A 21,823-nucleotide genomic window follows, 5' to 3' on the forward strand; every position below is an offset into this window, starting at 1 on the left:
ATTTACTAGTAACGTTACTTCTGATACTAAAGTTGTTTAATATCAGAGAGCATCTTAATAAGTTAACAATAAGTTATATTTACATTTTAAATATAATGACTAAACAGGCTTCGTTTTACTGACTGACTACAACTATAAAATCTAATTCAATTTTTTCAACTTTAATAACCTTAATGTTTCACAGCATCGTTCATGAAGAATCAGGAATAAACTCCAACCTGTTTCTTCTTCAGCATCTTCTTGCTTCACTCTGAAGGTTTCTGGATCACTCGTGTTCTCACTGTAATCTTCAATATTCTCGATCTTCACAGGTTTCTGTTCTTCCTGCTGCTCTGAATGCATCTCTTCACTTGTAAACGATTCGTGATGTTTTGAAAACGTCGCAAATCGTTTGTTTTGAAACTGCAAATCTAACCGCGTCTCCGTTTCTTCTTCTCGTGTTTAGAGGACAAAATAAAAGACACTTTTTCGCCACCTACTGGTTTGAAGTCTGAAGCGCATTAAGTTTAGCACTCATTATAGGTGTGGATAATAAGGGGATAAAATAAGGAAAAAGGGGAAAGGATAAAGAGGAAAATAAAAATTGTAAGTGATTGTCATTGACACTGTTGATGTGGTTCAGGCTGCAAGATTGTAGAATGACTTAAAGATCACCCCAAAATACAATAATTTAATTTACTCACCCTCATGTTGTTCCAAACCTGTATAAATATATTTCTTTTGCTGAACACAGAGGACGACATTTTGAAGAATGTGGGAAACGGAACAGTTCTGGGGCACAACTGACTAGTGTTATAGTCTACTAGCATTATAATACTAGTATTGTAGTATTTATTTTTCCTACTATGGAGGTAAGTTGGCCTTTCTTTAAAATATCTTCCTTTGTGTTCATCAGAACAGAGAAATGTTTACAGGTTTGCAACAACTTGAGGTTGAGTAAATGAAAGTCATTTTAATTTTTGGGTGAACCATTTCTTAGGAAATGCTATGATAAAATAACAGGATTTTTGTATATTTCCTGACACATGGGACAGGACAGTTCTTCTTCAGGTACAGTTATTGAAGACATTTTCTCAGTTTGAGCTCCAGTAATCTCAACTGAACTTTCACTTTCTGAATGATGGTTTCAAAAATTATCACAAGAATCACAAAGATCTGCTGTCTGTTCAGAAACAAACTCAAAACCCCTTTAAGAAAGTGTTTTTCTTTTTTTATCGATCGCTAAATAGTTTTTATCTTCTAACGATTTATTAATCAAAACCGTAAAATCTAATTTGTTGCTGAAATCTAATCTGGCAAAGCTGCCAGTTTTTCACCATAGATTTTACAGATTTTTTACAGTGTAGTTTCTACTCCATTTGGTAAAAAAAAAAAAAAAAATAGGAAATGTTTTTTACAACACTAAAATATTTTACAAAAAAAAAAAAAAACTTGTTTGTTCACATACTAATTGATAATAACAAATGTCTTTCAAACAGCAAACTCATCAATATTGGCATCTGGAGAAAATGTCCCATCTGCTGCTGATATGATGAGCTCAAGCAGTGATCTGTGTCATTAATGTTTATTTGTCCTTGTTCTTGTTCACAGAGGTGTAAAGTTCATCCCGCGGCTCATTTTCTGTTCCTCTGATGGCAGCGTAAGTCACTGTATCATTATGATCCTGAAAGAACAGCACAGATTTTCTCCATCAATGTCATTATTATTAGCGCATGAGCTTCATTTGTCTGAGATTGAGATTCAGAACTACATTTCAGCAGCATATAGATGAGAGAAGCTGCTGTGATGAAGAATAAGGGAATGTGTTGCTACTCACATTGAGTGATTTTACTGGCTTTTTACTGGAAGAAGAGACTTCAGAATAAGTCACATCATCTGTCTGCTCCTAAACATACATGCAAACGTGCAGCGAACAACGTTTAAAACACAGATCAGAATTATATCTCATTGTAATATGTACAATAATACAACAGCTTTCAGTAAATCACATTCTAGAACAGACAGTGGACTGAATGTTGAATGTTTCGTTGACTCACATTGTCTCTAGCAGCAGCAGGAATGGACATGTTGATTGTTTCATACGTCCCTTTATCTTCATTCTCACCTTTGACCTTCAGACAACAAACAGTTAAAACTGCAAAAATAACACTTTATTGAGCTTTAAAGACAGAAATCAAATCTAAATCATTGGCATTACTGAACTCACCACTGACTCATAAGTCCCCATTTTATTATCTGAGGAAAAAATAATAATAATAAAAATAATGTGCCTCATGAGTATTTATGATAAAACATTAGAGCCCGACCGATTTATCGGCAGGCCGATATTATCGGCCGATATTAGGCATTTTCCAAACTATCGGTATCGGCATTTATAATGGCCGATAAATGAATATTTCAAAAATATAAATAAAAACGGACGAAACACCCTTCAACCATGTCATGAGTGTTGGTGTCGTATAGTTTGTCCACCAGAGGGCACTCTACACCGTCCCTGTTGGCAACACTTATGTATAACGCGCCACACATCCTGCAACCTGCTGATCCAGCCGGAGTCGGGCAGAGAGAACCAGTTATCCGCGAGTGAGATTATCGGTGAAGTGTGTTCATGGTGAGTTGGTCACGAGACATACATTGCTTGAATAACAATTAAAAGAACATCCCCATCAGTTCTCTTAACTCAAATAAGCATGACAAAATTGCTTTTGAATGCGCGCGCGCGTTTTACTTTCGGTTTCGTTTTAACGATGGCGCGAAACTCTCGGCGGTGCTGAGCGTGCATTCTACAATACAAGACATTAATTTAACAAAACAATTTGAAAGTGGGGGGATTTGAAAGTGTGTCCCCAGTGGAAATTACGCCCCTGCGTGAGTGAAACTCTGAAGCCGAGTTATCATTTGATGTGAATGTGCCGTGTTGTACAGTATATTGAGATGGAGGCGCCAGAATTGCGTCTGACAGAATGTGGGCTGTAGCACGAAATATAGTATTATATAGTAATATTTCTTCAAAAGCAGATTGTGGAGACATTTTATTTGTCTACAATCAAAAATCTTCATATCTCACACCCCTAATTTCGATGTAGTTTGTGCAAATCCGGAACAGAGGTTGGTTGAGAGAGAGAGAAAAAAAACGACCGGTTCCGAGTTTCAGCGGAGCGCAGTGTCAGTGACAGGGAGTGATTGACGGCTAATATCTAAAACCTGCATTAAAGTTAAGAATGTAAAGATCAAGTTTAATTAGTTATGTAATGTTGGAGAAAACGGCGAACCTGTCACTGTATCAGCTCACAGCAGTCTGGGCAGTAGTTAGGCTAGCGAAAGTTACAGTCCCTGCATTGTAAAATGTAAGTTAGACTTGCGAGGAGTGAACATTTAGACATAGAGAAAAAATATCAAACGTAGCTTGTGCATAAAAGTTAGCTTTTCTTTTACATGTGTGTGAAATCCAATGACGCCAAGTGTGCGTTGCAGACTGTCGTTCAGCCGCAGCATTAACGAGTCACATAATGGATTTAGATCGCTAAATAGTAGGTTTTAGAAGGCAGGCAGCAACTGATGATTGAAAATGGTTTGATGTAGCTTGGTGGAAAGAATTTAAAAAGTGCAGGTAAAGGGATAAGCAAGCTGACATTGTAATTATAAGGTAGCTTATAATTTTTTATACATTTTATTTATCAAAACTTTAATATATTTTGATGTTCCTCTGTTCTGTTGTGACAATAAAAGAAACAAGTTTCTTTTTAAAATGCATTATCATTATGTTAGTTAAAACTCATAAATAACTACAAATAACTAATGTTAGGGAAATCTGTTAATGTTTTGTTGCACGTTTCCTAAATAAAAAAAAAATAAATAAAAAGTATCGGCCAATATATCGGAATATTGGATTTTAAAACCAATAAATATTTGTATCGGTCTTCAAAATCCTTTATCGGTCGGGCTCTATAAAACATGTATGCAAAACACTGGATGCTAACAATGCTAATGACATTCAGATTACAAGACTATTCAAATGAATGACAGAAACGATTCTTTGACTTAAAGTGAGATCTAAACAGTTTTTAATTTTTAGAAAGGAGGAAATCTAAAACTCACCAGCTCTTTTTCTGCAGATCAGCCAGAGAACAACAAGAAGAAAAACAGCAAATGCAGTGACAGAAACAGAAATCACTGTCACAGTCACTGCTTTTCTTGTTTTATCTTGAGCTGTAAAACATGGATTAGTTCAGATGCATCATACTGTAGAAAAGGGGTTTTCTAAACTATCACACTGGCTTGTGTGATTCTCAAGGGGGGGTAGTGGGGGGGCGGTGTATTCTATATGAATAAAATATGTCGCTAAAAGCACGGAGCACGTCTATCTGGCTTAGCGCCAGACAAGGCATAAAGCACATTTAAATTTATAACTGAACTTCTAGAAATGCTCATTTTAAAGAAAAGTGTCAGATGGATTTAGAGGCTTCTGAATCTGAACTCTTCATATATAGTTTATAAATAAGTTTCTAGATAGTATAGAGTGGAGGAAAACACCCCCCCTTAAGGACTTTGTGTTTTGTTTTCTGTGAAACAAAACTTAAATGTGTTCAGAGTTTTCATGTTATTAGATTTTTAACAAAAGTTAAATTTGTAGGTGGGGTAAAATGCCCCACTGACTATGTTTGAGAAAGAACTTATGTCATTCTGAAAATATACTTATATTTTTTATTAAATAACACATACTCCTCATCTAAAGACTCCACTGTTTTCATGTCATATATAACTATGATGTTCTACAAAACAGAACACTTCAAAACACTTTTTTCCCTTACTGCTGAAAATTTGATAATTTACTGTCTATTATTAAGTCTGTTTTCTCTCCGGTACATCACCAGTGTAAGCTTCATAGTGAAATTTTTTTTTTTTTTTTTTTCTCAAAAAATATGGCACACTGCAAATACAACAGATACCGTTTGCCAAAAACAAATAAACAAAACAATTATGTTCAACACTCACAGCTACGTTAACTTTAGCTTGAATCACTGTTATAACTCCTGCTATGACCATCATATTTTAACTATGATCAACACATTGCATAATAAAACACAATTTTTGTCGTCAAGTTTCAGTTTCTTCATTATTTACAGCAGCTCGTTTTGGACTGTTACACTTGACTGCAGTTCGTTAGTTTGCAGCAGTGCTTTGAGTTTCAGAATGAAAGAATGAAAGAAGCTTTTGTGAGGTTTGTTCTACTTCAGTGATATTAATAGTCTATAGAGTTACTAACATTAGCAATAACTGATGAGATTGTTTTCTCACCTGAACTCTTGACAGTATATGTGACTGAGGTCTTGACTTGATTTCTGTGAGTAATTTCACATCTCCACTCTCTGTTGTCATCTTCATTCAGAGTGATGATACAGTGTCCTGGAGCTGATATCTGATATCTGGAGTCTGATATTGTCAGTTTAACACCAGAATGATTCACCCAGAACAGCCGAATTAACTGAGAACGGATCCAATCATCACAAGAGTCTCCAGAATTTGAAAACAACTGACAGTAGAGAGTCACAGAGCTGCCTGCACTGATCTCAGTCTGTGAGGATGATGAAGAGACTGAAACACAAAATAACACACAAATCACACACTTTTCAATCATCATGAGAGTTTAAGAGAAGAATTTGCACTTTTTAAATTGACCACATGATCATAAAATTACCATGAAGAACATGCAGATAAACATGTGCATCAGTTCCTTGTTTTTGTCCATTCACATATTGTCGGCAGCTGTAAAGTCCATAATCTTCTTTTATGATGTTCTTGATGTTCAGAGAGCAGTCAGACCCCAGACTCAGTCTCTCATGTCTCTCGATGTTTTTCTTCTTTATCCCTAAACCAATCAGTTCAACTGTTGCTGAATGTCTGTTATAGGTCCATGTAGTTGATTTGCAGTCATGAAGATGATTATTACAGGGCAGACGGACATTTTCACCAGAACTGATGAACACATGATCATCATTCACTCCACTGGTACCTGAAACACAAGATGTTATGTCCCTTATTTTTTTTTAGATTTTGCAGGACTAGGGGTAAAGGGGAAAATAACATTTAAATATGTGTGTGCGTGTGCAATAGTGCTGGCAGGCAAATAACGAGCAAGATTTTGATATTAGTGACCATTTATTGTGCAACAGTGCTCATTGATAAAGTGAGACCAGATTGTCCACAATATTTACAGTATTTACAAAGGCAAACAATCAAACATTGACAAAACAAAAGAAAGAAGGTGGGAAGGGGGAGCACGAGAGGTGCCAAATAAAAGAAATGAACAGAACAGAACACAGCTAACTAGTGTTTGTAATCTAAACTAACTACCCAAAAGAAAATGTAGAAAAAAAGGGTCTTCGGCGTAACAACGCCCTAACTAAACTATTCTAACTAACGGGAAAAACAAAATGTACAGCGGGTGGCACTCTCTCCTAAACTAGTGTATCTAATACATCCAGAATGTCCTACATGTTGTACAATGTGTGTCGCGGGACCTACTCACCTGCTCACACCTTCCCAACCTAACATACATATTAACAAGGGACTTTTCAGGACATATAAACACACAATGAACAAAGCAATCTCAGACGTCAATACAAATAACAAAAAGGGAGCGTACAAGCGTAGCAGTGGAAAAGGTACAAATGAACAAAAGCTGCAGCGCGGGACAGTAACGGGACTTTAAACCGGCCGGCGTGAGATGATTGGAAAACGTAAACCGGGGCGTCATCATCCAGGTGGAAGAGTGACAGACTGGTGGGCCAATGGGAATCTACAACACACACAACAGACTAACACACACAAAATTTACGCAATTTACGTACGTAGCAGCGTACGTAACACAAGAACATTTAAATTAAATTACCATTATTTATATATTATAATCATTAGAAAGAGAGAGAGAGAGAGAGAGAGAGAGTTAATTAAAAATTAAGCTCTTGTAACCCTTTAAATTTCAGTAGCTTCCCTTCTTGATCATCTTCTATACAAATTCTAGGAGACACAAATAACTTAGGAAAAAGACATTGTATAGGTCCACCAGACAGAAAACAATTAACAAACTGGAGCAGCTGAGAGGGAAATGCAGCCTTCAACCCATCACTAAACTGCTCCACTATCCTTACTGATCTGAACTCTAGCTGACCAAAAATTTCCTCAGATGATATCCATTTTCTAGAGGTAACATCAACTAAATGTACAACTTTGGTCAGACCATTAATCAATAAATTGTTTCACAATGGTGTTAAACTTGCAATCACTGCCACCTAGAAAAGAATTATAAAACAGTGGCTCATTCAAACCAAAATGGCCATACTCTTGTCTGGACTTCATCAAAAAAAGTACAAGAATCTAAAACAGAGGCGTAAAATTGTACAGCAGGTATAAAAGACCCATTATGCAAAGACATCAAGAACAAGAGTCTGTCAAATAGAAACTCACCAAATGTTCTTAGCAGAGCCAAACCAAAAGATACACATGGGATATGTTCTTTGGAATAAAGTAAACACCGAACAACTTTTAATCTCATTGATTTAACTTTAGCCTTCAGGTCAATTAGTCCTTGGCCTCCTTCGTTAACTGGTAAATATTGTAATAAAATGATGCCATAACATAGATGCAGTTAAATTATTAATTACTAGTACTCCTTCCAAGTTTTTCAACATATAATGATCTACCCCCAGAAACATGTACAAGAGCAGTACTGGGGAAGTTTTGGAGGGCCTCCATCTTCCCATTCACCCAACAGAAAGATTACACTCTTCTGCCAGTTTATTCTAGAGGAAGAGGCCTTCTGATAAACCTCATCCGACCTTATCACCACTGTGACATCATTAGCAAATGCACTGAGTCTAACTGTTACTACCCCACTATTAGATACAGAGCAAATTGTCAAAATCCCACTTATTTGTCATCTCAAAACTACCAGCAGTGGTTCAATAACTATAGCATATACGATACCTGAGAGGCCACGACCTTGCCGTATGCCTCTGCCAGCTAAAAAAGGCCTTGATGTACTTTAGCATAAAAAAAAATCAAAAGCCAAATCGAAAAAAGATTATTAAAATTGACTGACCAGGAACACAGTAAGATTGGTCTGCATGAATGACTGAAGCTACACAACATTTAATTCTATTAGTTAAGACTTTAGAAAGTATCTTGTAGTCAACACTTCAAGACTGAAAACAAGACTTTCCGATGACTGGCCAGAACTGCTTATGAAATTCTGCATTTAGCCCATCTAATCCTGGAGCTTTACCCAGAGAAAGTTCATTAACAGCAACAGTCAATTCATCAAAGGTCAAAGGTTGATCACGCATGTGTTTCTCCTCTTCTGCAAGACGAGGTAAGTCCTGAAGTAAAAAAAAAAATCAGCCATTACAGCATCACAAGTTTCAGCTTTGTAGAGATCTTCATGAAAAGACATATTCATGAAAAGTGCATATGAAATTACTCCACAATCAGTCACTTCTCTCCCATCTGGCAGTTTCAAATGGCACAAAGTCTTCCTATTTCCAATCTTCTTCTCCAGATTAAAAAGAAGGATGTTGGAGCATCTATGTTATTAAAGGATAAGAACTTAGCACAGATAAATATCTCTTGGGCCCTTTCTTCAAGAATATTCCATAAAAGAAACTTATTCTGTTCCAAAACTTCAGCAACATCAACACCATCTTCTTCGTTATCAATGTGAAGGATGTTTTGTTCAAGCAGTCTCATCTTACTCTCCAGGACGCTTTTATTGTAAAAGAGTTTAACATGTGCCTTGCCAATGTACCACCACTGACTTAGAAACTTATATTGCAATTTTCTCTCTCTCCAACTCTCCCAAAAAAGAGTGAAAGAGTGCACAAAATTGTGATCCTGTAAAAGTTTACTACTAAATCTCCAAATAGAGTGCTTAACAGTGCTCTGTGCAGTGGCAACCTCAACAGACATGTAAAAGTGATCAGATAAAGGACTAGGAGAAATACAACTATTTTAAAAATTTGCTCTGGCATTTTCCTGCACATAGATTTTATCAGGCCTGGCTCCAGAAACCATATTAGAATTAACTTTAACCAAGTATTGTTTAGTTTGAGGGAAAGTTTCTCTCCAAATATCCACAAGGTGATAAGTTATCAAAGTTGTTTTCTTTCGTTTAGGACTGGTTTTGTGTTTCTATTTGCATCCGAATAATCGTAGGCCTCATTTATCCAAAAGTAGCCATAACTGCACAAAATTGCAGAACATCACACTTGTCAAAAATGGCCGGCCATTGAAAGTGAATGAGAAAGAATGAAAGTAAGTAAGAGAAACAACTAATGTTTAGGAGCATATTCACTATTGTGAGTGTTATAGCTATTTTATCCTACCTTGAACTGCATGCAATATGCTTTTATGATAACTCTCTCTGTGATAAACCTCTCAAACACTCACACACTCAAACTGCCTTGTCTTTAGCCTGTTTTAAGGCTTTCATGTTCTCACAGAGTAGATGAAAGTTTACAAATAAATGCTTTAGCACAGAGAGATTCAGCTTGTTGTTTCATCATATTGTCTCAGTTTGACAGTGTCAGTGTGCAGGATATACATATAACTAAAATAGAACATATTGGTTTGTTGTTCCATGAAATGGCATGGCGTTACAGAATCCCCCCCTCTAGGAACGACTCCTGGCGCTCAAAACAACAACAGTCTAGGAGGGTGGGGGAACAGAGGCAAAACAGGGGGTGGGACGGAGGGCCATGTCCGTGCAGAGGAGGTGGGTCTGGATCGTGGAGCACAGGAGGACCTGGGCTGTGGAGCTGTGGCAGACAGTTTAACCCTGGAGGACCTGGGCTGTGGAGCTGTGGCAGACAGTTAAGCACTGGAGGACCTGGGCCGTGGAGCAATGGCAGACAGTGTAACACTGGAGCAGAAGTCCACCATGGTAGATTCTGAGGAGCCTGGAGCCATGGTGGAGCAGGGAGAGCAGGGAGCCATGGCGGGACAGACAGATCAGGCAGAGCAGGGAGCCATGGCGGGGCAGGCAAAGCAGGCAGGAGCAAAGATACCCACAGTGGAACAAATGACATCCATAGCAGAGCAGAGAGTTCATGATTGGCCTCCTTGGCCGTGACATGGCAGGCAAGAGGGTTCGTGATAGGCCTCCCTGGCTGTGACATGATGGGTGAGTCAATGGGTGATGGCTCCCTCTGCTGGCATGGCATTACAAGAGCTGTCTGTGCTCTATAGTTCTTGCAGAACTTTGATTTTTTCGGTGCATTCTTTGATCTTAGATTCTTTGATCTTTCTGTGCAGTGCCGCTTCAAATCGAACACACCTAAAAATCAAATTGACAACCTCGCGGCCGCGGGGCCCTGTAGGCGACCACCTGTATCTCCTGTTGGACGGGCCGGCACTGCATGCACCGCACCCATCTCGTCATTTTCAGTACACAAATCTTCATAGTCCTTATCAAAATCCTCATTCTACAGCTTTGAATCCACAACCTCTTGCAAAACAGTATCATGAGTCTGATCAGTTGGTTCATCATTGCCGGTTTTAGCCTCAGTTATGGCAGAGCTCGTCTGCTTTCCCTGTCCAGGGGCGTCGGCCTCAAGCACAGGCTCTGAGTGCACCTGTTCAGCGCTCACCCCTGCTGTATAGCCTCAGCAGCTCGAGCTATAACCACTGGATCACTGCTCGGGTTAGCCGACACCGGTCTCTCTTCATGTGAGCTATTCGGTGTCGATTGCACCCAGGCCTGCAAGAGTTGTAGTGGTACAGCATCCTCAGGGGTATCAGAATCTCGTGCCCTATTATCCTCCACATCAACCGCCAAATCTTCATTAAAAAGACGATTTGGGCAAGTCTGTCTAACATGTCCTAGTTCTCTGCAAATAAAACATTTCATAGATTCTGAAGTAATAAAGATGGTGTGGTCTTTATTATCGGTTGTTAATTTCACCAAATTTAGAGGCTCACTTTGAGCGTTCAGAATCATGAAAGCTTGATGCCGAAAAGACACTACATGTTTGAGTTCAGCAGAGCCGGACAGTAACAGAGTACATTTACTTGAGTACAGTACTTAAGTACAATTTTGAGGGATCTGTACTTTACTCGAGTATCATTTTTGGGGAGTACTCATGACTTTACTCAAGTACATTTGAGAGGCAAATATTGTACTCTTTACTCCACTACATTTCCATCCATAAGCATGAGTACCCGTTACTTCTTCTAAAAAAAAGGAAAAAAGGAAAATCTCAGAAACCCTCAATTTGTTGTTTCCCTCTCAAACATGATTGGATTGTGCAGGCGCCACTGATTGCCACTCAAATGAGCTGAATTTTATTTTTCCTTATTTGTACGCTGACCTAAACACAGCTGATTAGCTGATTTTCTTTAATCACTTAATCACGGTCAGGTTCAGAGGTGTGTCAGAACATTGCTATATTGCCTTTGCTGGTTTAGGTTTATTGATTTGATTGATGAAAAAACTGCGAAACTCACATGTACACACAATTGTTAGCTGAATTTTCTTTTCTGATATTACACATTAATGTAAGCTGAGCATTTTCTTTGATGTTCTTGAGTATGCGGTGTGTTTAACACAGTCAGGTTCAAATGTGGGTGCAAAAAATCCATTAAAACTCTAGCAGAGGTTTGTCAGAGCGTTGCCATTGTTGTGCTATTGCCTTGTGGGCAAGTGAGAAATGTTAAATAAAGCAACATGGTAAAAAGATGAAAATGACTTGATTTTACTTTCAATTCCTTTTACATTCTCCAAGGTATTAACATTAACATTTTTCATAACTCCATGTAGGACGTTTCTGTACATAAATGTAAGCACTGTGGCAGTAGTAATGCAATATTTAGAAAATGTACTCTTGTACTCTTGATACTCAAGTACTTTTAAAAACAAGTACTTCAGTACTTTTACTTAAGTAGACATCTGACTGTAGTACTTTTACTTGTACTTGAGTAAAATTTAGCAAGGGGTATCTGTACTTTTACTTAAGTAATGAACCTGTGTACTCTGTCCGCCTCTGGAGTTCAGGATTTTTACATCCGAGCAAAATCATCTTGATCGGACTTACTAGTTTACAGAATCTCCTTAATATTTCCTCTAAACTAATTTTTCACAAATGGAGGTACTTTTGACAGAATTACCTTCTTTGATGGGCTTGACAGAGGCAAAATGGGCACAAACATAATTGTTAAACCACTCTCAATCAACTCATCTGCCTGTTGACTTTTGTTCAAAAAACAACTGTGGCCTTATTCACGCGTGAGGCGGACCTGATATTAACACTGCCAACTACAGCAGTCACGGCCATCAAACAATCTTCCACTGAGACACACACGCATCAGACACAAATCACAAACACACTCCTGAAAATAATTCAGCATCAGATGTTTGAGTGTCACTATGTCCAGTACTAGGAATAATACAGTATGTTTGTAACACAAGAATAAACTGATCATGTTGAAATGAACTCTTTCCCAGACTAATTAAACTAAATGTCTTGTAGAGAAAACAGAGATTTGTTTACCTGTGAGAAGTGAAGAGAGAATGATCAGTCCCAGCAGACACAAATGACACTTATCAGCCATTTTCTCTTTCTGTCAGTCTTCCTCTTCATTATATGCTCACAACTCTTTCTTTAAATGCTATCAGCTCTTCCTGTGTTTGTTCACTTCCTCTGATCTGACTGAGTGTTTAAATGCTGTTATTTAGTGACACAATGTCAGTCATAATGGAGAAGTGTGAGAACTGAGATCAGCTCAGGCAGTTTTAACCTGCAGTTAATTTTTCAAACTCCTCCAAAGTCATTGGTCAGATATTTGGTAAAACCATTTAACAAATTTAATGTCATGATCCAAAAATGATTTTATCTCTGCTATTGACACCAAAATTTAGTTTGTCTCAGTTTCCACACTTGTGCACTTGAGAGCATGTGTATGCGACACGAAGTAAAACTTTGCTGTTTAAGTTAATTTAAATAGAAATGACATATTATTAGGTAGCAAAACAGAATTTTATTGATGCAAAGATGTATTGTATATGTAAGATGTATAAAGTGCATAAAATGTATGTATTTTGTGTAACCACTAAAATAGAAACACCAGAATTACTAAACACAGTTATATAACAGACATTCAGACGTTTATCTGTAAGTTCACAATACATAAAGTCAAAGTGTGTAAATAAAGTTGTGTATAAATTTGCATTTTTAAAGCACTGTAAGTTTCTCCTCCTCTCAGCACTAATGTTTGTCTTTTGTCTCTTTGTGTTGTGGTTTGTGGTCTAGTGTTTTCAGAAGTATGTTACTGACTCACTGTGGGAAATCGGTTAGTTTGACCACACTAGTTTAACCCATACAGATCTGAGATCATCTCTGAACCCAGTTTGGACTGATAGTTGTGAATTTTCACACATTCAGATCACAGTTCATCTTCTTTCTTTAACAGTGTTTCTAGAACTGAATTTCTCAACTTTTTCCTCTGTATAAATGTTTGCTGCAATCAGATTATGAGTTCAGTGTTAGTTTAATTGGTGCAGTTTATCTAAAATCTTTATTTCAGTGTTTTCACGTAAGGCAGAGTTCATCATCCAAACACCTGAACTTGAAAGACCTTGATTAGTTGATTCAGGTGCTTTAATTAAAGTTGAAAAGTGTTTCTCCAGGAGCAGGAATGAAGAATCTGATGTACAGTAGCACATATACTGTATTTCTGCACATTTCCATGAACCAGTGATTCCCAAACCAGTTCCTGGAGTCTCCTCAACAATGTTTCTAGCACTGGAGTCTCTACTGATGAACTGATGAATGAATCAGGTGTGTTTGATTAGAGAGAGATACAATGACTCTCTTATGAGATTTTGAATCTCTCCAGCATTGGTCAAACTCTTTGGAGAGTTGAGCTAAGACAAATCAAGCCACATACATGACCAGATGTAGGGCCATTCATGCTAAAATGAGAGTGTTTTTAGTGGAGATGTGGATGACCCTGCAGGCCTTACGCCTGTTTCTTCAAAAGGAGACGCTGCAACTGTCAGTGCTGATTCTGACGACACTGTGACAAGTGTGAATGAAAGATGCACGAATGAGGAACTTGAAAGTTTCCACTCGTTCAAGGCTGTAAATGTGTCTCATGCATGTGATGGAGACCATCAGAAGGTAGAGGTATTTCATCAACACTTTTTCATTTCTCTGACCAACAACATTGAGTTCAGACTGATGAGAACAGAATTATTTCTGCTGCAGCTGCTCTAAATCCATCAAACTGACCATCTGATGAAAATGAGCACATCCTATATGAGGATGACCAACTTCTCATGATACTTAAGACTCTCAGTGAAGACTAACAGTAATTATGGAATCATCATATTCCAATCCATTCTGACGCATTTCCTCTTTTTTTTCTTTCAGAAGCTGCTACTGCTACTCTATAACTCCTTTCAGTAAACAATGGACGTTCAAAGTTTAGACAGTTAATAAACTGATTTTAATCCTAATCATAATTAAATCAACATTCATCTGAAATCAGTTTTATTTAAATTTCTATAAAACTTAATCTACAGAATTTGAGCAGATTACTTTAACTTCGACAAGTCCTTCTTTCAAATCTTATTTTATTCTGTTCACTCATTATATATATTGAATTTATATTAGTTCGCAACCAAATATCTGAGAGCTTCAAAGGGTTCAGGGCTCAAAGCAGTAAAATAATTAGTTCATGACTGAAGGGGAATCTACTTTTAAGGGCCCAAAGAAATGAATCAACAAAAACAAATCTCACGAAGGGGTCACAGAAAACTTTCCAATGTAAGTTAAATATGAATATAATACTTAGATATTACATCTAATTTGGTAGAAACACAAAGCGTTGTATGTTTTATTGGACTGCAAAGATGAGAAGTTGTGATATTTATTTAGTAGAACATTTGCAACTGCTTTTTATCACTTAATTAAAAGCACCATAAATTAAGTTGATTCTGTTATATGAACTACTTAACAGACACATGTTGATTTTAAAATACAAAGTATTGAAAATAAAAATAAAGCTTGGGGAAAAACAAACAAACAAAAAAAAAAACACACACACACACACTATAAGTGTGTCCCATGAGGTAATGAAAAGTTTGACACACACTTCTTCATCCTCACTTCAATATTTGGGCCAAATACAGGAAACACCTCATATAAGTGGTCAAGTGCAAAAGACCACAAGTGTGAGGATTTGGACAAAGCATCTGTTGGTTATATATAGTGGGTGGAGATGACATCATTGCAACCTGATTGGCTGCTCATTAAATACAGCTTCCATTGGTCCGTTTGTGTCTGAATGGGCGGGACTTGGCCTGAATTAAATGAGCATCAGACTTTGTCTGTACTGTCAGGCCCCTTGCACCGTTCTGTGTTGGTTTTGCCCTTGTCACACCCCTGTTGGACTTATTTTGGTTTCTCCCTTGTGTCCTTATATGGTTTTCCTGTTCCGTTCCTCGTTTAGTCTTTATTGGTTAATTACTTACACCTGTCCTTGTATCGTTTGCACCCCTTTATAAGTTGTATTCAGTTCAGTGTTTGTCGTCGGACCTTGTTGTATGTTGGTGTGTGTCATCCTGCTGTTCTTGTTTACCCTTGTGTGGATTTATATTAAAGACTGTTTATATTATTCCGTCCTCGTTCGTCTATATCTGACACAACCGTGACAGTAGGTCCGACCGAAACAGTTTTTTCGTGTTTTCCCATCCGTTTTGTTTTCCGTAATTTTTTTCCACAGTCTTTTGTTTCCGTTGTGTTTCCCCCATGGCTTCACTACTCCGTCCAGAATTCATCCTCCTTCGGCTGAAGCAGGGGGATCTTCCGCTCGAGGGATATACCATCATGTTCCAGCTAATAGCTCACACCACCAGCTACCCGGACGACGCGCTCTGTGCGTTTTATAACGCGAGCCTCAACGCGTCATGCAGAGCGCCGTCGTCCGAGGATTTCACCTCATTTGTGGAGTGGACACTGGCGAGAAACAAACTCTCGTTCCCCGCCTGTTCCTTGGAGAATCTCGCTAGTGCCACTCCGGACCCAGAACCCAGCCAACCACCACCCCGACACGCGGAGCACGAGCCCGAGCCCGAGCCCACCGCAGACGGATCCCACGCTACCAGCGCGACCCAGGAGCCATCGCCCATCGGAGCGACAGAGCGAGCGATCGCCACGGAACTGGAGGAATTTGCATCTGACCAGGTGCGAGAGCCGGCCACAGAGCCAGCGACGGTGGACGTTCCTGATGGGCGTGAGAGTGCTGAGGACAGCACCACCCACTGCACCACCGCTGAGGGTGAGCAACGCCTGGATCTGGGACAAATTTGTCTGGATCAAGATTTTATTAATTTCTCTGAAGATGTATATGAAGACATGCCCACTCTTCTTCCACCATCTAAATTACCTGACTACCTGGATTTCCCACCCACCCTCCCTCTGTCTATTGTTTCTGTGGCCTCAGTCCTGCCACCGCTGTCTCCTGGCAGCCCATCTGCTCGCCCTCAGCCCACCATCTGTGCGGTGGGTTTGCCGCAGGTCTGCCAGTCTCCATCGGTGTCATGGCTGGAGGATCCCTCATCTTCGCCTCCAGCCTCTGAGTCCTGGACTCCACCTCGGCCCTCCGACCCTGCGGCTCCACCCCGTCTCTCAGCTCCCTCGTCTCCCCCGTCGCCCGTCGGTCCACCAGCTCCACCGGGCTCCATCTTCCCTCCGGCTCCGCCCTGGTCAGTCGTCGCCCCACCTTCGCCTCAGGATTCTACTCCTCTGGCTGCGCCTCGTCGCTCCGTCCCTCCGGCTCTGTGGACCTCCTCCCTCCCACGGGCACAGCCTCGGTCCTCTGTCGCTCCGGCTCCGCCGCGGACCTCCGGATCTCCGCCTCCGCCTCGGTCGCCAGAGCCTTGGGTTCCGCCTGGGCCCTCCGGATCCTCGGTGTCGCCAAGGACCATCGGCTCTCCGTCTCCGCCTCGGGCTCTACCACCACCTGCTCCGCCTCCGTCGGTCGGCCCCATGGAGTCGCCAGCCTTTTCTCCACCATGGCTCCTCCCTCCATCGGCTCCACCTTGGGGCCCCATCATGGCTGCGGCCTGGGTCTCACCTGGCTCCTCCTGCTCCGGGTTCCTTCTGTCTCCTCCTTGGCTCAATCCTCCGTCGTCACCACCCTGGACACTTCTGTCTCCTCCTTGGCTCAATCCTCCGTCGTCACCACCCTGGACACTTCTGTCTCCTCCTTGGCTCAATCCTCCGTCGTCACCACCCTGGACACTTCTGTCTCCTCCTTGGCTCAATCCTCCATCGTCACCACCCTGGACTCTGTTTGTTGTCCTCCTCCCGGGAGTCCGTCCTCCGCCTGAGCCTCCTCCTATTTTGAACTTTTTGTTACCTGCCCACATCCACTCTTTTTTGTTTGCTCTATGGCGCAAGGTTGTGCCTTCCGGGAGGGGGGAGTAGTGTCAGGCCCCTTGCACCGTTCTGTGTTGGTTTTGCCCTTGTCACACCCCTGTTGGACTTATTTTGGTTTCTCCCTTGTGTCCTTATATGGTTTTCCTGTTCCGTTCCTCGTTTAGTCTTTATTGGTTAATTACTTACACCTGTCTTTGTATCGTTTGCACCCCTTTATAAGTTGTATTCAGTTCAGTGTTTGTCGTTGGACCTTGTTGTATGTTGGTGTGTGTCATCCTGCTGTTCCTGTTTACCCTTGTGTGGATTTATATTAAAGACTGTTTATATTAATCCGTCCTCGTTCGTCTATATCTGACACAACCGTGACATGTACAGTGTTTACTGTAGTGTTATAATATATCAACACACAGTGTGAGTAAGTATCTTTATTCCCAAACTTTACTTTTACAATTTTTACATGTATTTATGTATTATTTATTTTATTGTTGTTGAGGGGTGGTGGGGGTGGGGGGTTGGGCATTAATAATTCCAAACCCAATTAATTATTATGAATATTGATCATTTCATAATTTGTTAATCTTCGTTTCTTTGCTTCACAATTGATCACATTTCCAACTAATGAAGGTGAATCACCAGATCTGAGTCACAAACTCCACTGAGATGAACCAGATGTAGAAACCAAGTGCAGTTTAATATCTTCAACATGGAACTAACAGAAAATAAACATAGGCTTAGCATGACTTGACAAAACAACATAGTTAACATGACAATAGATTCAACAACAGCAGTTTGACACAAACATAATGTACAACAAAGAAGAAATGCAAACATGAGAGTTTAAATATAAAACCATAGGGAACACATGATAGAAAGCAACCAATGACAAGACAGAACTAATGAACAGGAACCAATGAACAAACAACTGTAGTAGAAGAGTAGGTGAGCTTTGGGACGTTGGTGACACCTGCTGGTCAAAATTGTGTAAATGCAACAAAAACTCAGGCTAAAACATGCATAAAAACTACTTTTAAAGCCCACTGAAAATGTTTTATTGAACGTACACTATGTTACATGTAATACAAATTGTAACATACTAATAAATATGAAGTGTCTGTATGATATGTGGTTTTAAAAATATTTTATATTAATTTGCAGGGCTTGTGTTGTTTGTTTTATGGACAGCGTTTATAGAGGACAGTACGAGACTATTATCTACTTCTCATTCTTTTAATTACTCAAATGTTTTGTTAAAAATGTCGACAAACTGATGAAACTGATCTGAGATCAGGTGAAGACTATAGACGCTGGTTTAATGTTTTGCCGTTTAAGCTCTCTCTAATAGTAAGTACTGCAGACTATGCACGTGACGTCACCGTCAGCTGGAGTGAGTGACTGCATTGGTTTCAGTGTGAATGCTGCGAGAAAACACACAAAACACCTCTAAAACCAGAATGAGCTTTGCGATTGACTGTGGAAGAGATTTGACAAGAAACCTGAGGTATATTTTTACAGGCTGCCAAAAGTTACAGAAAAGAAAACCAAATAGATCACTGCAATTCAAAGAAACAAATGGACTCCAGGTGGCGAAACACAGATTTGCAGTTATCATTTCATGTTAATATGTTTAATGAAAAAATCACACCCTATATATTGTATTGTCATAAATCACATTTACAACTCATCAATTAAATATTTACCATCTTAATTTCTACATAACTGGATGTTTTTAAATAAACACTGACAAAAACTATATGAGATTTTGGGCTGGATCATATGACCATATATATAACATTGATATAAGTGATCATCAGGGTTTAGACCAGCCTAATTTATATTTACAAAATATGTTCACAGGCAAATCTGCTTTGTTTATTTCCCTGTCATTGAAATCAGGCACATACACTCTTAAAAGTAAAGGTGCTTTAAAAGATTCTTCACAGCAAAGCCATAGAAGAACCAGCGTCGAGTATGTATTTAGCGCTCCACACTGAAAAAAATGATTCTGACCCCTTGTAAATGTTACATGTTTTTATCTGGTTAATTTCACTGATTTTAATGTGTTATTTAATCCTACTTATTTTTTATTATTAATTTTCAAATTTACTGCCCTTGTTTAAAACAAGTTAATTTCATTCAATTAAAAGTAATTAGAAAAAAATGTTTCATTTAAAATCACTCAAAAAAATATTTCAGCTCTAAACTTCATTCAGTTACATACATCAGTTCCATGCATTTAGATTACATAGTTTTAATTTAAACAAATCAATCAAACTTAATGCAATTCAAATACATCAGTCTTACGTAAATGAAGCAGGTAAAGTTGATGTAACATTTCCCAGTGTTAAACAAACCCTGCTCAGTGTTCATGTGTTTCCACACTACAGAGTGTTCAAGTAGCATTGACACAGTGTTGGAGTTAAGGAGATCATTATGTCATGATTGACCAATAATGATGAACACCTGCTGTTTACAAGCAGAATCACAGAAGGAAAGAGAAACACAAGAATCAGTCACAGCCAAAGATAAAATGAACTTAAATAAATGAAGACATTAAATCTCTGATTAAACAACTCCACAAACATTACAGTTTGGCTTGATTTCTGTCATATATCCACAAATATTATTTGAGAACATCTAAACAGAGGTTTAGATGTTTTATTAAAAAAAAAGAGTTTTATTTGACCTCACCATCATGGCGAACAGGGTTTACTTTAGTTGGGCTCTTGAGCCTTCACTTTCTTAGTATAATTTTTTTGTTCTTTGGTTGCTGTTATTGTGTTTACAGAGCATATTTGTTATAGCACCAAAAAAAAAAAAAAAAAAAAACAAGGGGAGGGCCTTATTAAATGTTCTTGGTTAATTATTATTGATGGTGTAATCATCATCCAGTGGTCTGATTTGCTGATATTGTTCTATGGTTTACCTCTTACTTTCATGATATTTACAATAGTTGTATGAACTCTTACTATTACTACTTTAAGATCTCCAGCATTACTTAGACACACACAGACATCAAGAATAAACATATGAATCTCAACAATGGTGACATTCAACAGGTGCATGCTGGGAGTCATGGGTGAGTTTTATAATCTGCTGTTACCCAGCATGCAGCTGTTGAATGTCACCATTGTTGAGATTCAAATGCTGATTCTTGATGTCTGTGTGTGTCAAAGGGACACCGTAGATTTCAAGATTTGCTGTATAAGATAAACATCCATAATAGTTCATACACTTGTTGTAAACATTATGAAAATAATAGACTAACCACTGCATGAGATCAGTGCATCAGACCACTGGATGTTAGTGATTTCCCCACAAATAAAAATTAACCAAAAACACCTAGTCAGACTTCTTTTTGGCTTTGTTATTTTGCTGTAATAGATGTGCTTCATACACATAATTATAGCAGCCAAAAAAAAAAAAAATCAAAAGTCAAGAGTCCAACTAAAGTAAACCCTGATCGCCATGATGGTGAGGTCAATTGAAACATAATATATATATATATATATATATATATATAAAACATCTAAACCTCTATTTAGATGTTCTGAAATAATATTTGTAGATATATGACAGAAATCAAGCCAAACTGTAATGTTTGTGGAGTTGTTTAATCAGAGATTTAATGTATATTAAATTTATTATATTAAAGTTCATTTTATCTTTGGCTGTGACTGATTCTTGTGTTTCTCTTTCCTTCTGTGATTCTGCTTGTAAACAGCAGGTGTTCATCATTATTGGTCAATCATGACATAATGATCTCCTTAACTCCAACACTGTGTCAATGCTACTTGAACACTCTGTAGTGTGGAAACACATGAACACTGAGCAGGGTTTGTTTAACACTGGGAAATGTTACATCAACTTTACCTGCTTCATTTACGTAAGACTGATGTATTTGAATTGCATTAAGTTTGATTGATTTGTTTAAATTAAAATTATGTAATCTAAATTCATGGAACTGATGTATGTAACTGAATGAAGTTTAGAGCTGAAATATTTTTTTGAGTGATATGGAAATTAAATGAAACGTATTTTTTTCTAATTACTTTTAATTGAATGAAATTAACTTGTTTTAAACAAGGGCAGTGAATTTGAAAATTAATAATAAAAAATAAGTAGGATTAAATAACACATTAAAATCAGTGAAATTAACCAGATAAAAACATGTAACATTTACAAGGGGTCAGAATCATTTTTTTCAGTGCACCTCAGCAGTGCCACAGGCTGATTGCCTCCATGCCACGCCGCATTGAAGCAGTCATTTCTGCAAAAGGATTCCCATCCAAGTATTGAGTGCATAACTGAACATAATTATTTGAAGGTTGACTTTTTTTGTATTAAAAACACTTTTCTTTTATTGGTCGGATGAAATATGCTAATTTTTT

At 38.5% G+C, this 21,823-nt stretch overlaps 1 protein-coding gene across 2 annotated transcripts; it reads right to left on the minus strand.

The window, feature by feature from the left end:
• Window positions 1-1,523: 1,523 nt before the first annotated feature.
• LOC127161378 (uncharacterized) lies at window positions 1,524-12,783 on the minus strand. Of its 2 annotated transcripts, XM_051104138.1 has the most exons (8): window positions 12,543-12,783; window positions 5,699-6,013; window positions 5,299-5,595; window positions 4,099-4,209; window positions 2,207-2,235; window positions 2,037-2,111; window positions 1,817-1,885; window positions 1,524-1,663 (listed from the first exon to the last, which is right to left on the minus strand). In XM_051104138.1, exons 1-8 carry the CDS (start codon window positions 12,601-12,603, stop codon window positions 1,565-1,567), a joined length of 1,056 nt encoding a protein of 351 aa, XP_050960095.1. In that variant the 5' UTR covers window positions 12,604-12,783; the 3' UTR covers window positions 1,524-1,564. The 2 variants fall into 2 exon arrangements, with proteins under 2 accessions (XP_050960095.1, XP_050960103.1); XM_051104146.1 differs by lacking the exon at window positions 2,207-2,235 and having other exon boundaries at window positions 2,037-2,134.
• Window positions 12,784-21,823: the final 9,040 nt, after the last annotated feature.

This window comes from Labeo rohita, chromosome 3 (assembly GCF_022985175.1).
Source record: "Labeo rohita strain BAU-BD-2019 chromosome 3, IGBB_LRoh.1.0, whole genome shotgun sequence".
In the NCBI taxonomy this organism is placed as follows: domain Eukaryota; kingdom Metazoa; phylum Chordata; class Actinopteri; order Cypriniformes; family Cyprinidae; genus Labeo; species Labeo rohita.

Excerpts from the sequence above, each read along its gene's own strand:
- LOC127161378 (XM_051104138.1), bottom strand. The coding sequence starts at position 12,603 with ATGGCTGATAAGTGTCATTTGTGTCTGCTGGGACTGATCATTCTCTCT. Across the intron at positions 5,596-5,698 it reads TTATCTGCATGTTCTTCATG|TCTCTTCATCATCCTCACAG; the intron begins GTAATTTTATGA and ends TTTGTGTTTCAG. Across the intron at positions 1,664-1,816 it reads AGCCAGTAAAATCACTCAAT|GATCATAATGATACAGTGAC; the intron begins GTGAGTAGCAAC and ends CTGTTCTTTCAG.